This window comes from Thermobia domestica, unplaced genomic scaffold (assembly GCF_964235325.1).
Source record: "Thermobia domestica unplaced genomic scaffold, izTheDome1.hap1.1 HAP1_SCAFFOLD_1005, whole genome shotgun sequence".
NCBI classification, from domain to species: Eukaryota; Metazoa; Arthropoda; class Insecta; order Zygentoma; family Lepismatidae; genus Thermobia; species Thermobia domestica.
In genome coordinates this window covers 4,561-21,867 of record NW_027656715.1, presented here as the reverse complement: position 1 = coordinate 21,867, position 17,307 = coordinate 4,561, and the positions used below count along the sequence as shown (strand labels likewise).

Genomic DNA, 17,307 nt, shown 5'->3' with positions numbered 1-17,307 from the left:
AAAGGCACAAAAAACCCGAGAGTCCTAAACACTTTGCTCTCTCGTAAATTACATCACCTTTTCAAAGTAATATTTTCACTTCTAACAAAGAATCAGCATGTTCACTATAATCTTTTTACCATTTCTTTCAAAAAAACATCTGTACATCCTCTCTCTCTTAAACAAAACGAATTCTCCAAACCTTTTACTAAAAGAACCTCTCTAGGAGGTCTTTAGGGCTAAGATTTCTACAATATCCATTGTCTAGCATTTTTCTTACATTTACAAAAGCTCCTTCTACATAAAACATTAAGATGCAGTATCTACACTATTACGGAAGAGGCCACATACATACACAAAAAATCATGGGTGATCCAAATAATGGGATTCCCACTGTTCGTTAACTTTTCCCACCAGACTAAGCCAAACAATTTACCCAATTAGTCAAAAATACTGTTTTCTCACCCCCTCAAGAAGCCACATATACACAAAAAATCAATTCCATCAATTCTCTTCCAAATATTTCAAATATTGGGATTCCCATACGTACACTTTTAACATGGGACTGGGCCACACAGATACTCAATTGGTGAACAATATCCTTTCCCTCTCACATAGTCATAAATAGCAAAGTAAGACGTTTCATTTTGTGTACCACCCCTTCCCGCTCCTCCTACACAGATGTAACAAAGATTCCTATGTCTCCTGCATGTCATCATATGTCATTCTTAACCCCTTCCATTATCCCCACATGGAATTCCAAGTTGTTCACCATATACACGTGGGCAACAGCCAATCACAAAGGGTCTAGAACAATAGAGAGATGTATCTGCAAATCAGGAGGCGAAAGTCCACATATCGAAATAACCACTACTATATTTATACTGATAAGCATTACTTATAGGTGGTGGTAACAACGGTAAACGGCCTACTGCACATGGACCAAGATCATTGAAGATCCAGATACTAGTTCGACGGAGACTCTTTATAAAATCCGACTTCTATATCCCTTTGATGTGATTTGTGAATTCATATCACACACATTTCGGGGATACATTGGTCGAATTTGAATTCAACGAGAAGAGTTGAGTCGAAAAAACAAGAAAAAACTTATAACAGTATGGAAAGCATGATTGCATCTTTTCCTATTTCCTTGACCATGCAATTCCATATCCTTCTCTGCTCAAACTTGATTAAAACTATACACAAACAGTGTCAGTTATTAAACATATACAGAAGTGGGAAAACTCTTATCAATATCAAAGTACCCTAACAGCACAGGATGTGTCCCAGCTACTTTTTAGATACCCGACATTTGGTACATGGGCTCGGGGCAACAAGTGGACAAGCCACACTTTTGTGAAAATCCTTTTATTAGTTTAAATGGTGTGTTGTAAGTATATCTACATTTTTAAAAATATATTTCTTCAGATTCCGACACGATGGCAGCACTATCATGTCAGAATCTGACGAAATATATTTTTAAAAAATGTAGATATACTTACAACACACCATTTAAGCTAATAAAAGGATTTTCACAACAGTGTGGCTTGTCCACTTGTTGCCCCAAGCCCTTGAATGATATTCATTTGCTAAGTATGTACTTAAGCTACCTACAGTTTTAGGTACTTGTTACACCTAATTGATATTTGCAACTATGTACCACAAATATAGCATTTATATACCCGACTCAGTATCGCACTATAAGAGTCATTTAGAGTCCTAAGTGTTATGTCGTCACTTAGGACATATATCTGTCATATTCTAGGTATGTCTTTAGGTAGATACTGTTTTAGATACCCTAACAGAACAAGATGTGCCAGGCATTCGACATTTATGTGTCCTATATTCATCTCCCACATTTGATGTTTCTTTTTCTAAGAGATTGTGTACTAGAAGCAACAAACGCATCAACTTTATTAGATGACAACTGTCGCCGATCATTTCAAAGTGAATATGGAAGAACCATGAAATAAAGTAAATAGACATTCTTCATTTTGTTATAAAATTACATGGCAAGTAGATTTTATCTGATCCCAAACGGTTATCGTCGAATATATGCGGTTAAAGGAGCACTCTGATTAGCCAAATTTAAGAGATCTCAACAATTTATCCCTCTACAAGCGACATTGTCTTTATCGCCTCCGTGGCCAAGTCGGTAGAGTACGCGGCTAGTAATCCAAAGGGTGGTGGTTCGCGCCCAGCCTGGAGTATAATTCTCTTACTTGTTTAAGTGTTTTTAAGACTCACTTTAATGTAAACACATTACGCATATAAGCGACTTAACATATTTTGAGGGAGTAATTTTGTGGTTCATTGATGCTTACGGCATGGGGAACATACTAGGCACGTTCCACAGGTACATGTCAGGCATGTGCCATGGGGCGGATATAGACTGTGACTATCTCTTGCCATCCATGTGATTTCTCTCAGAGATACATAAGGCACATGCTGGGAACATTCCCATGTACTGAGGGAATATGATAGGCATATGCCTGCAATGTGATTGTGCTGTAGAGTATGTCATGTCTTCGCCCATGGCACTTTTACGCATCTGGGAAGGATTTTGACATGTACGCATCTGGGAGTTAATCGGTTCAATGCCGCGTTCACAAAAGTTCTCCACTGACATGTATCCCTGGCCAATTGGATCCAGTTTCTACTTTATATTCCTATTTCTGCGAGATCCATCTTAATATTGTCCTCCCACCTGCGTCTAGATCCTCCGTTTTCCGGTTGGTCTTCCCACCTGAGCCTCCTAGACTTGCTGATAATTTTGGTTAACTGTATAAATTATATAGTTCTATAGAATTAACTTATTTAGAAATTGATACCGATGGATACAAATAATAATAATAATATACTATAATAATAAGTAATAGTAGAATAATAATTAAAAATATACTATTCTGGGAGGGCAATTGCTTCCTACCTGGATCCGCCCCTGGTGCGAGTTCGACAGTGTCGGGAGTAGTGATCAATTCATATGCACTACACTTACATTTTTGCCTTCTACATTTACTTATGCATGCACACTTTTTTTTTTACACTGCTTTCCTTCTTCCTCACACACTTCTTCTCACTTTCCCTAACTTTTTGATAGGACCACCTGCGTATCTTGCCCTCTTTCACTGTCTGAAGTCTTTTCCTGATTTTGACGTTTCTTTTCCCGATTGTGTCCCTTTTACTACCACAATTTCCAGTTTAACACAATATTTATTCAAACAATTCTTCTTATACACGGCTCATTCGTCTTTGCGGACTGGTCCTTTTTACAAATACCGCATTCAAACAATTTTTTATCTTAAATAAAATTTAGTGACATAGTCGACTGGACATTCTGGTTGCAATTTTTAAATTAGGCAATATTAACTTCATTCATGAAGAAGAAGATGTGAACTTTATATTCTTGACATGTTTATGTCAGGAGTCTGGTAGGAATCAGGCGTTTAGTAAATATATGATGAGAAGAATAAAATTGTCTAATAGGTGGTGTTATCCACACTTTCACACATTCCAATCAATTTCAGGTAATATGTGAAAATTTTAAGGGATTGTTATTAGTTAACAATTACAATCTTCTGTGCGTTTTGCTCATTTATAATTTACTGTACTATAATTTGTGGCGTTCAGATTGAGAATAACGCTTGAACTTATCTTCCTGTATTTTTCGTTTGTTTGGTGCAGTTTTACTATACGGATCCATATATTGATAAAATTTGCAGAAAAATTTCTAATAATATTTTAATAGAGTAGTGTATAAATAATGGAAATATGATGTGCACTCACCTTTGAGATGCGTATTTACATGGAAATACAGAAATTGAAGTCGAACCTGAAATGCACGTAATATTTCATAAGCTGCCACAAAATTTTGGCAAGTCTGTAATTTTCCCATGTCGAGAACGGAACCCAACCAACTCCTGCGGGGCTTCTAATCCGTTCCTACTACTGCTACTCCTATTCCTACTACCACTACTACTACTACTACTACTACTACTACTACTACTACTACTATTGCTACTACTTACTCCTACTCAGGGGGGCGCGGTGGCTCAGTGGTAGAGCGTTCACCTCTGGTGCTTGGGGTCCCGGGTTCGATCCCAGCCCCCGCTAAGTGAACTTTGTGGTGGACAAACACCGTGCTCGTGGGTTTTCTCGGGGTTCTCCCGTTTCCTCCCACTTTCTTCATTCCACCATTTCACTCATCTCTCATTATCACCGTCTCCTTTAGCCTAATCGGCATAACCGTGGGACGTAAAACTCAAAGATTTCATTTCATTTCATTTTACTCCTACTCGTACTACTACTACCACCGTCTCCTTTAGCCTAACCGGTATAAGCGTGGGGCGTAGAGCTCAAAGAGTTCATTTACTCTTACTACTACTACTACTACTACTTATTTCTACTCTTACTACGGAGTATGTTTAGTAAAGGGTCCCAGAAACACGTAAAAAACAAAATTTACAGGAGAAATGAATGATACAAGTATTTAGTCGTTACATAACGTAACCAAATCTTACCTAATATTAGTAGAAATAAGCGAAATTCTACCCTTTTTGGGGGGAAAAAATGCGGCACTCCTACATTTATATAACATAAATTAAACTAACCTAACCTAACCCACCTTAAACTAACCGAATATAAACAGAAATTATCATAATAATATATTTTTAGAAAAAAGAGCTGGACCCCTTTTGCTAAACTACTTAGTACATCTACTCCTACTTACTCCTACTCTTACTACTGCTTGTGCTACTACTATTTACTTCTACTATTACAACTACTACACCTGCTACTACTACCACTACTGCTTACCCCTACTCCTCCTACTACTATTACTACTACTTCTACTCCTACTACTATTACTACTACTACACCTGCTCCTACTACCACTACTACTAACTCCTCCTCCTCCTACTATAGTACTACTGCTACTTATAATAGGGAACCGTATAGTAAAACTACACGTTGCTTGCTGTTTTGCAGAAGTCCTTTTAACCGGCCGGCACCGGAGAATGCAAGACCACACCTCGAATGTAATTGCTATCTTGATGAATTATAATTGGCATTTTGGGTGCTGATCAAGTTTATGCGCACTCATTTTGCATAAAATTAAATGTTCGGCATAAAAATACATGTTTATAAAAAAGAAATGTCTGCAATTAAAGATGTTACACAGTTATGTTTACGAGTGTATGGTTACTAGTGTAAAATCAACTGCTTTACGACTATTAAAATAAATGAGTGTACTTGAAAGGTGATTGTATTAGATAAGTATTTGGCAAGCGTTCAGTATAGCAGGGTGTCTATCGGTCACGAGCTTTTTTGTATCTGTACAAACATAAGTACAGACTGAAAAATTTTGTTCTATAAAACATTAAAATTAACCACCAAAAATAATATCTATGGTCAGTTTTAGACGTTACCAAATCGTAGGCAAGCACGCTTCTGTCGGATGCATGAAAATTCGGCCTAATTCGCTCTTGGGAATGTTATAAAATTTTATGGTTTGGTAAAGAAAAGTCACGAAATTTCATTTTGGAATTTTAGTAGACACCCTGGTACAGGCATTTCATTCATTTGACTCGTTCAATGTGTCGATTCCTAAGATGTGATTCCTCGGAATAGTTTCTTTCATTAGAAACCAGTTCATCAGGAGTCTGTTAGAAATGGTGCTCATAACTCATCTCGGCAAGAGTTTACTTAGGCCATTTCATTCAATTGAATCGTTCAATGAACCGATTCATAAAGAACCGGTTCCTCGGAACAGTTTGTGAAATATCAATAGAAACTAGTTCCTTATAAATCGAATCGGTTAGAAATTATGGTGGTTCCGACTGTAATGATTCTACTATTATTTACAACATTTCATATTTCAAGTATTAACACATATAGAACTAAGCGAACTTCGTATTTTATCAGTTCTAAATGTAACAAAACTTAAAATACATTACATATTAAATAATAGGTGAAACAACAGCAAGAACCACCATACTTTCATAATAGATGAACTACAGCAAGAACCACCATATTTTCATAATGAAAAAAAAAAAAAAAAAACAGCATATGAGGGGGTCAATCCCTCCCAACACCCACCTCTTAGAAAGGGAAAATAAATTAAACACATGAGGGGAGCACGCCCTCCTAACCCTTTTTAACCCCATCACAGTTTAAAAAACGGCAATTAACGTGCAATGGAATTTCACAAAATTATGTACTTGAAACAACATCAAACAAAACGAAATAAATATTGTACAATCCGCAGCAAAAAACCTGCAATATGAGCATGTAAGTTTATTGTGAAACTATGCCTAACGGTGCAGGGAATCAACATAACGCTAAGTGGCACGAATCAAGCCAGGAGAAACCACGGCGTCCTCAACTTCACACTTATTTTGAAGCAAAAAAACTTCGTCGTTTCACAATCAATTTACATGCTCATGTTGCAGGTTTTTTGCTGCAAACTGTACAACTAAGGAAAAAATTAAAACCAAATTCCTGATATTTCAATGTGATGTGCTCATTCCGCAGCATGCTCCATAAATAAAAACTACTTTTGCCCAATGCTGTAACCAGAACAAAATCTATTCCACACACACACACACACGCGCGCACACACACACACACAAAAAATCCAAACTGCAACATCATTCCTTCTGACCCATACCTACAGCTCAAATTCATCTTCAAATAACTTCAAGTAAGAAGAACACTGACAGTAATAACATACAAAGTACACTCTTAACCGATTATGTAGAACTGTGTTGAATAGCTTCTGTTCCTTTTCACACACACTACAAATCCTTTTAAGGTTTAATATACCATTTCCGCAAATTAATGTTGTTAGTTAATAAAAATTTAAATTTCCTATGACTTTTTCATCAAAACAAACCTCTATACGATTTGACATGACATAAAAATAACATTAATGCGAAAACGAAGAATCCGCACAAGAAACCAACTCGAGAACCACATTCAACGAAAACCACAACAGGAACGAAGCAGGCACTCAACAAACTAAGCAGGCATTGAAGACTGTCACACAAGATGACTTCACACCATATCCATAATTCCCCGTTCAAACAAAAAAGCATCTTGAACTTTGAACCTTGAACCACATGACTTGCTACAAGCATCAAGTTAGCGGAACAGGCAAGCTCTTCATAACCGAATCAAAAGATCAAATCACTGAATCGAAGAATCGAAAAAATGAATGAAATGGTTATAGGAAACTCTTGCCCTCATCTCCAATGGCTGCTCATGAAAGAAGTCACATCACCAAAAAAACGATTAAAGCTTAAATTTCACCAACATGACTTCCCACACGAGCCATCTCTAACATTTTTCAGTAATTATCAAGGCACGAAAGGCAAAATAGGAAAGGCAGAACATAAATTTCAATTACATCATACTCTAAGGGCCGCGGTGGCTCAGTGGTATAGCGTTCACCTCTGGTGCTTGGGGTCCCTGGTTCGATCCCAGCTCACGCCAAGTGAATTTTGTGCTGGACAAACACCGTGTACGTGGGTTTCCTCGGGGTCTTCCCGTTTCCTCCCACTTTCTTAATTTCACTCATTTCTCATCATCACCGTCTCTAGCCTAGCTGACATAACCGTAGGACGTAAAACTCATTCATTTCATTTTACTCCATACTCTAAATATACAAGGGGGAAAAACCCTTACCCCCCATAAAAATTACAATTCAATTGTTGAAAATTGAATTGAAGAAACTATATATCTGAAAATAACGTAAATATAATTGGCCTATAAATATTTAGAAATACCTGAAATTTTAATGTGGAGAATACAGTATGCCTGATAAATAGGTAATATATTTCTCCAATAGTATAATCACCATAAAATTTGGAATATGTTTAGCAGATGGGATCCAGAAGCACGTTTAAAAAAATGGATGATGCAGGTCCAAATCTAAACTAACTTAATATTGTAGAAATAAGCAAAATTCTATAACTTTTTGGAAAATTATGCTGGACCCCTACACTAACATAATATAACATAAACTAACCTAATGTAAACAGAAATTACCAAATTTATAACATTTTTTAGGAAAAAGAGCTGGAGCTCTTCTGCTAAACATAGGCCCAGAATTTCCTATTCCACAGATAAAAGGCAAACTGAAGCATCATCCCTTCCGAGCCAAGTTTACCGCTAAGACTTCTTTTGAAATTATATCAAAGGTTCTCGAAGTTTTGCCTGTATTCCCCGGTACTCAAATTGTCGAAGTTGTGAGAGTGATTTACGGTTAAATGGTTTCATTCGCCATTATGTAAACAAGCATAACCTTTCCAACAGTTAGTTATAATACTAGAATTCGCGTCCACGTGTCTCGCGGATTTACTTTAGAATGGCGTAAGAAAAAAATGCTATAAATAAATTATTTTCTACACAAAGTTCGCTTGATTGTTCCGTCAGGACTGTTATCTACTTCTGCTAGGATTCCTGCACAAAGGCAGTTGTTTTGTAATGCACAGGAAGTATAGGAACCTGATAGCATCGGCTGATAAGTAACACGGAGGGTTAATCTACAGGATTGGGCGCTGCTTTCTGACAGGTTTACATACAGGGTACTAGATTCGTATGCATAAGCCTATAGTTTTCTTACTCCATTACATATCTTTTAAGTAAAAATCTACCGTCTATTTGGCTATGACTTTCTCTAATTCGCGTCGTGGCAATATGTTCAGCATAGACGCCTTTAGCTGCGAAGACCTTAGTTGTATTCTTGGTGGAGCCTATGTAATATGGATCCCATGTTAAGCTATTCCGGAAAGTTTCTAGAACACAGGTCCCCTTTATAAAATTATGAAATATATTTCATGTATCTTGTTCTGTTTCCTTTTCGTTCCCTATGTTTTTCTGTGTTCTTTTCTTCTAGTTCTTGGACTTTCTTTATCGTTAAAATATATTATTACCGAAACTACGGTAAGAATACTGAACTTCAATCTTTGAATAGTCGATTACCATGTTTGTTCACTTAACCATATTAATCATATGTAGGTCTATTGTTTTAAACATAAAGTAATAATAATGTTTTCATTAATTATAATTTGGAGGCGCGGTGGCTCAGTGGTAGAGCGTTCACCTCCGGTGCTTGGGGTCCCTGTCGATCCCAGCTCGCGCCGTGTGGACTTTGTGGTGGACAAACAACGTGCTCGTGGGTTTTCTCGGGGTTCTCCCGTTTCCTCCCACTTTCTTCATTCTACCATTTCACTCATTTCTCATTACCACGGTCTCCTTTAGCCTAACCGGCATAACTATGGGACGTTAAACTTAAAGATTTCATTTCATTTTTTTAATTATAATTTTAGATAAACGAAGTTTTTTTTTTTTTTTTTTATTTCTTTGGTTTTACGTGCATAAATCTTATTTTAGTTTACTTTTTATTTTATTCGAAATTCCATTCAGTTTCGTTTTCGTATTCGGAGTCGATGTTGAATTGTTCATTGACGGTAGACGTGATATGTGATTCTATTGTGTTAATCTGTCGATGTATTTATATATTACAATGTATTGCTTTATACCTCGTGTGTTTTGTGTACATTTTGTAGTCCATTTTAGTGTTCTGTTTGTTGATTGTATTGTTTGTATGTGTGTTTGGGTTTTGTGGGTTTACAAAATGATTTTTATGGTATACAGTGTAGTGTTCTTTGAAATTAATTTGTTCGCAATGGGTATATTGTTTTGCGTTGTCCGATGTTACTGATGTTCCTAGTTAGTTTTGTTTTTTAGGGCAAGTTAGGTGAAGTAAGATTATGTCATAATAAATTGCTTGAAATTATTAATTAACCGAAATTCCACTTACATTAAAGGATTTCTTCTAATATGTATTTTCTAAAATAATATACGTTTGAGGTGTATGGGGGCTCTGCCCCCACTCAGGGTGGATTGATTTAAATTACTTGATTTTTTAAAGAAGAGTCGTTGGTTTAAATCAAATTCCGAAATAAATTAATTTAAAATGAAAGTAAGTAAAATCCTGTTTTTTTTTTTCTGTTATTTCGATTATGGAAGATAATAATCAGTGGTGCCCCCCCTCATGTCCATGACGCACCCCCCCTCAATTGTCTATCCGTAGGTGTTCTTCCATGAAAAAGGAATCTTTTCCATTAATTTTTACACTCCCTCAAACATATTTATATAGATTTTTACCCCCCCCCCAAATATTTCAATGACGCAGTTTGCGTCATAGACCTCCCTTGTGGGCACCCCTGTAATAATCATAATACAATGAGACTCAAAATGTATGCACAGCACGGTGTAAAAACGAGTGTTTCATACAGAGGATGATAAGGAAAATCCCGTTTTGCGTGAGAATCCTGCTTTCTTCTCTTCGCAACTTAGGGTTTGTAAATCGTTAACTATTCCAACGGGGAAATTCCGTTGACATTTAAGACGGAAATTCTTTTGTGTGCGCGTTTGTTTGTTTGTTCCCAGATAATAAGGGCGTATTTAGAGGGGTCCGATCCCCTCTCGGAATTTTTTTTTTTAATATATAACTTTAGGCGTATTTTATTTTATATGTATTTCGTGCCACAAGATAGTTCGGTGTTTTTTTTTTTTCTTTTTAATATGCCCTGTGGCAAATATCAGTAACTTTTATGGAAAAAAAGTGTCATGTTGATAAACGTTCCTGTACTTTTTCCTTAATGTTTAAGAAACATTGTTTGGGATTGAAATAGATTAACGAATAGGGATTAATTCAAACTTCAACCCCGATACTTTCACTTAAATAGCATAATAATCATAATACAATGAGACTCAAAATGTTTTATCTTCAATTCGTGACTTGTATTATACGAGGAGAAAGATTTGATTTAAATTTTAAAAAAAAAAAAAAAAAAAAAAACAATAGAAATGTTTTTTTTTTTAATCATGATTTTTTTCCACCCTGCCCCTACTGTTATTTTATATTGTAGATTATTGGAAGAAATCCTTTAATACAAGTGGTATTTGGGTTAGTTAATACTTTGATATAGTTTACTTTGTGGTAATTCACCTAACTTGGCCTCTGGTTGGGGGACCTGTGTTCTAGAAACTTGCCGTCCATTCCTCATACGGCCTTGGTCCTGAAAGGGATGTTAAACTGCAGTCCAATCAACCATCAGATTTTGTTTGCATTCTGTATTGATTCTCTTACTTTTTTTGTCACTAGTGGATACGGTTATCGCAATTACGCCATTTTACGTTGAGGTAAATTAATCTTAGAAATGCCTCTAAATATTTAATAATGCGAAATTTTCGATGGGAACCCCGTCTTCTTCAGCGGCTTAAACATTTTACATAATCTCAGACTGCTGATTTAATCTAGTCTCATGGTTTTCATTATCAAGATGTAGAAGCGGTGATTTTTAAAGCCTTATTCAGTATACCTCAAGGAAGAACAGTCACCTGGATTGGAAATATCGGTAACTAATATCATTATTCGAGCTTTGCGAATGTAAGAAATGCATGGTAAAATATTATTGCTTTAAAAAAAATCCTGTTGGGGTTACTTTGATTTGATATTTTTTATAACACCGCCTCACTATTACCTTTGTGTTTTCCTGCAATTTATATTTTTACAGTCTACAAAATTGTTCATTTTTCGTTTCTTTTAAAATACATCTCTTTTCAATGATACTACGCAGAATGGGCATTACTGTTGTAATTACAGGATGTTCAGTGCTGCTTATGGCAACTGGATGATTCTATTCTTTTTACATTAAATCACCATTGATTAATTTCACCTTGCATCATACATAGAAAATGACATGCAAAGCTAACTCCCTACACCAGAATAATAATAGGTTGCACTTACCTGTGAGCTTCTTATAACGCTCTAGACAGCGATAAACTGTTTGAACAAACTGCTCATATCTTGGTCAGCGTAACTAAAACGAAAATCTTTAGTTGCTTAACTCTTCACATTATGAAGTTGCTTCCGAGTATATGGTTACATAATAGTAAACTAATGGGAACACCCAGGTAAAACAACACTTAATCTTAGTGAGGTGGTAACACTAAATACAGCGAGTTGCACAGATTGATGTTTACAGTAGACTAAACTATTTTTTTTCTAAACATCTCCATTAGGCTAAAGGAGAGAGTGATTAATGAAACCGAAAGGTAGTAAAATTGAACTTTTTGTGTTCTCCATCCGGGAATCAACCAAAGCCTCACACTCTAGCCACTAGACTAGCAGGAAGGGCTACTGGTTGTTGATGGAGAGAGTTTAGCGTTCGTTTTAGTACAGGTGACTTGGGATCGAAACCACATGAGCTCCCACCGGGAATCGAACTTGGGTTTCACGCGCCCAAGGCATGAACTGTGACCAGATAGCCAGGGGCAAATTTCCTTGACATTGGTGGTATAAAATGGGAAGCTTCAAGTTTGAAAGAGGGTAAAATTTGTGTGTATGGTTAGTTTGAGCAAATGTGTCCAAAACTGTCAGTGTGATTGGCAGGGTTTGAAAAAACCCGGGCTTTTTTGAAAAAGCCCAACCCGCCTGGGCTCATATGGGTATTTTCGGGTTTAATTGGTTTTTCCGGGTTTTTTCGAAATATTTCAATGTCTTTCGGGCAAAAGTGTTAAAATGTGATTTATATTTCAAGATTGTCATTGTCACAACTTACAACAATTTTCTATTCACTGCTGTTTTGGAAAAATTGCCACCATTTTGAAATTCTAGATTGGATCGCCGAGAAAATCTATACAGCAAATTTAGCATATCTCGTGTTTCCACCGTCAAAATTTCAACTTAAAAGACTGAAAATGCGCTTTGTAGCATGGATACTCTCTATTTTGAAAAAAATTGCCGCTATTTTGAAATTTTACGTTGGTATGCCGGCAAAATCTATACAGGAAATTTAGTGTCTCGTGCTTGTACTCTGAAAATTTTAACTTAAAAGACCGGTAATTGCACCCTGTAGTGTATGTGGCACAGGCAGACAAACGAGTTGAGTTGATTTGTGTTTAACGTCCCTTTCAGCAGCGAGACTATATGAGACAGAACCTACTGATTAACGTATAATCCGAACCACATGAGCTCCTGCCGGGAATCGACTCCGGGTCGCCCACGCCGAAGACGCGTACGCTAACCGCTTAGCCATGAACGAGCTCGGCAGACAAACGAACAAATGTACATCATGTCATCCAGAAGCCTGACTGACTTTCCCCAAATATGAATACCAAAAGCGGTCTATTAATTTAAAAGAAAGATACAATTCATGTTGTATGAAATGAATAAATATTTCAAAATGTCTTATATGAAATAAACATCTTCCAGCGTAAAATAAATTGCTGTATTGTTGAAGTTAACTTCCGTGTGCGTTCAGTTACGGGAATTTGCCGAGCACTTGTTGCAAGACGGTTCTTTCCTGAAAATTAATTTAAAACAATTAACAAAGATATAATTCATATCATTTTATAAAGTAATTGTTTCAAAATGTCTTATTTGAAATTAAATATCTTCCAGCGAAATTAAATAGTTTTATTGTTGAAGTATTCATTTCCGATGCTTCTGCGTTCAATTTCGGGAACTTCCCGAGCGTTTCTTTCACAAAGCAGATTTTTTCCGAAAATACAGGTTTCTTTACTGAACGTCGAAACTTCCGCTAGTACGGAAATTTGAATTCAGCACTTGAAATAGTAAGCGTCACAAAGCCTTCGGAACTCCGAGCATTAAGCTTCTTAAATTTGAGGAGAATTTTTACGCTGTTGACTCTACAGAATGTTTATTTGGAGAGCAGCAACAAATGACAGAACTAAACTGTTGTTGTTGGAAAACCAAATTTTACTGAAGAATACTTGTGTTTTACATCAAATGTAAGAAATAATACTAATAGTTTTACTAACATATTTATATATTTACTATTAGTACCGCCACCTATGTCCTTAAACCCATCAAACGTATGAGTGATAACGTCCTTCGGTGTCGCCGAGACCACGAGCACACTATTTACGGAAAGTATTTTCTAAAGTACAAAATTGCATATTTTACTTCAAATAGGCTATAAGCATAATCCGTACATTAATTTGTTCTATAACTATCTCAGGCTGTTTTTTTTTTTCTTTTGATTCATTTAGCGCATTCAGAACTTTATAAAGGTCTTGTGTTGAATGTTGTTGTATACCTTAACGTGAAAGCACCTGATTCTCCCAAGGAAATCTAAAATCTGATAAAAATCACTTTCAATGTGATCACCTTAGTTGTACCAATAATACACTAACAAAAGCTCAAAAACCCAGGTGCCCACCGGGTTTTTTTCGGGCTGGGCCCACTTGGGCAAACCCTGGTGTTTGGCAATTCATAACACTTACCTCAACAAAGCTTTTTCCCTCTTTAATTTTCTTTTTTCTCTCCCTATTTAGCTATTTGTAGAGGCACGAGTTTTTCGCAATGTGCGATAAAACGAAATGCGTCAGAATTAAGTAATTTTCAGTTTCTTGACGTTTTATGATATTCTGTGAGTATTTTCATTGGTTTCCGTTGCGCGATAAGACGCGAAATTGGCAGTTTTGCGCGAAGTTCCTAACAATACGCGTAATAACTCGAAATTTTAAAAATGCATTTTCATTATTTTAATAACGCCAGTTTTCCGCTGACGGAACGGTAGAACGTGGCAAGAACGGTGCATTTTGGGTAATTCGGACACGATTATAGAGAACATATTGCGCGTTATCACCATCGCAAGCTTTCCTACTCATAGTAATTTTATTTATTGATCTTCCTTCAGCTTGATTTAAAAAATATATATGTAATCTTCTATAAGTAAAATTTACAGTGTCAAGTGAAATATTCAGTGTATTTTGTTTCTAGATAATTAATGGTTTTCTTCTATAGTGATCTATGAATAAAAGGAACAATTATAAAAGTGTCAGGGAATATCTTCTTCACAAGAGCTACAAATGCGAAACTTTATTTGGAAAATGCGATAAACGCGAAATATGAAAAAAAATCAAATTTTTAGTGCGAAAAACTCGTGCCCCTACCTATTTGTTTTAGCAAAAGTATTCATATTGTATTAATTTAAATGTGATTTTGTTTCCACTATCTTCTTCTATGTAATTCTCTTCCTCTAGAACAAAGATACAAAATATAATTTGGACGTAAATGCACTTGACATCCTCTCCATTGAAGAAAAATACTGAACGCTATTTAGTTCCTCCCCAATGACTCTGGCTCACTTGGTAGTGATTACATTTTTTTCTTTTTTTTTTTTAATTGTGATGAGTACAAATACAATGTAGACGCAGGCCGGCAGCCAGCCCAAAAATGTAGGGGAGGGCCGGCTGAAGTTAGGGGGGGCCAATCCAACCATATTATAGTTCATTTGCAAGCGTACCGTGAAAATTTAGGGGGAACCGGCCCCTCTAGAACCCCCTGGATACGGTTCTGTATAAACGTTTCGCATAAAAACTACAGTGCACTGCAGTGCATAAAACACGAACCAACTTGTGCTAGGTGGCCACTAAAAAGCACGAATCCTATTTAACCGAGTCGCGACAGGAGAGCAGGGGGAGGTTCGAACGTAAGCGAGGGGTGCGTTCGTAGAGAGCAGGTGGGTCAGCGGTGGTGAGTAAATACATAAACGAGATCATTTACAGAGGCTCTTTATAAGTCACAGTGCCGGCTTCGTAGCTGTCGATGGATTTGAGGGAGATACTAAATGCTACCAATTATTTTGGAAGAAAGTATGTTGAAAGAAAAGTTTTGTACTTTCTCTGTTACCCAAAATTCCTTTACTCTTGTACTAGCATGGACAAGGCTCTAAAGAATTAAAACACAGATTTAAGTAATAATACGTTTATTCTATTGCATCAGTTTTTTTTTTTTTTTTTTTTTTTTTTTTTAATTCCTACGATTATGCTTTTTAGGCTAAAGGAGATGGATGATTATTGAAAGTGAATGATTGTGAGATTAAATTTAAGTGCTCTCGCACCGGGAATCAAACTTGGGACTACGTGCATCAAATACACACGTGATAGCCACTAAATCAAGTGGAAGAGCTAAGGCTGAAGACGAGAGCCCAAAGCTTAGAGGTGCAAGAATTTTTCAGGACTTAGAATTTGAAGTAAGTGAGACGACAATATGTACAGTTTATAGATTAGTGTATGTAAATGTTCTTTCAGTCTCATACTTATTTATTTTTTTCTGAAGATTTTTAATATTTCCGTTTGTTACAATCTTTAATTTCAGATTAACAAATCGCCAAATTCGTATTCCTACTTTGGACAAAATGGCTGGCAGAAGTAATAGTTATATCTATAATGGAAATACCCGTACTACATCTGGTTCGTAGCAGTAGAAACGGAACAATTACCAGAATTCATAGCAGTGAATATCGGTGAAGTTATATTAAAACTCAAAAGACATTTTAGAAAATGTTTGATTACTAAGTGTGAGTACGCTATTAAATCAGAACTTATTGAAGACCTTTGGAATGAATCGGAAAGTGAATTAATAGTTCATTGTGAATTCTTACTCAAAATGGATATCAGAACAGGAGAAATGATTCTTGATACGAATGGGAAAGACGAGGGTGCGTCTGACCTCGCTTTTAAATCAAAATTTATTGAAAACCTTAGTGATTGTGAGTGCAGCTCTGAAATCCTCAAAATGGATATCAAAACAGAAGAAGAAACGATTCTTCATACAAATGGGAAAAATGAGGAGACGTCTGATGACGCTTTTAATTCAGAATTTGTTGAAGATCTTAGTGTGTCCGAAACTAATGAATTCTTACCAAAAGTTAACTCTGAAATCATCAAAATGGATATCAAAACAGAAGAAGAAACGATCCTTGATACGAATGTTACAGACATAGGGACTACAATGCTTCCAGTTTCAGAGACGAATGAGTCGAACCCAAAGCTTCCAGTTTCAGAGACGAAACAGTCAAACCCAAAACCGCAAATGTTAAAAGCAATAATTGTTCGAGTATTAAATATACCAGGAATTATCAAACCATCTGGGCAAGGAGGAGGAACCGTGAAGTAAGTAGTTATTTTTCTCTGGTCTATGTGTGTAGTGTAGAGCACCGTTTCTCAAACGTTGCCCGCGAGGTCTGCCCTTGTTATCCTCGTAGATTGAACATCAGTCCAAACAAAGAGAGAAAAATATAATTGAAGTTGAGTTGAGTTTGAGTTTAACGCCTCTTTCAGCAGCGAGGCTATATGAAATGGGATCTACTGATTAGCTTGAAATCCAAACCCCATGAGCTCCCATTATCGAACCCGAGACTTCCACGCCAAAGGCGCGTACGCTAACAGCTTAGCTACGAAGGAGCTCAAACAAAATTCAAGTAAGCTGCTTATCCCACACTA

At 36.4% G+C, this 17,307-nt stretch overlaps 1 protein-coding gene across 1 annotated transcript; it reads left to right on the top strand.

Moving 5' to 3' along the window:
• Positions 1-3,354: 3,354 nt before the first annotated feature.
• Positions 3,355-17,107, top strand: LOC145677533 (uncharacterized). The gene is made up of 2 exons (XM_081748008.1): positions 3,355-3,509; positions 16,181-17,107. Exon 2 carries the CDS (start codon positions 16,472-16,474, stop codon positions 16,979-16,981), a length of 510 nt encoding a protein of 169 aa, XP_081604134.1. The 5' UTR covers positions 3,355-3,509; positions 16,181-16,471; the 3' UTR covers positions 16,982-17,107.
• The last annotated feature ends 200 nt before the right edge of the window (positions 17,108-17,307 follow it).

Bases quoted from the DNA above. Each gene is read 5' to 3' on its own strand.
- LOC145677533 (XM_081748008.1), top strand. From the start codon at position 16,472: ATGGATATCAGAACAGGAGAAATGATTCTTGATACGAATGGGAAAGAC.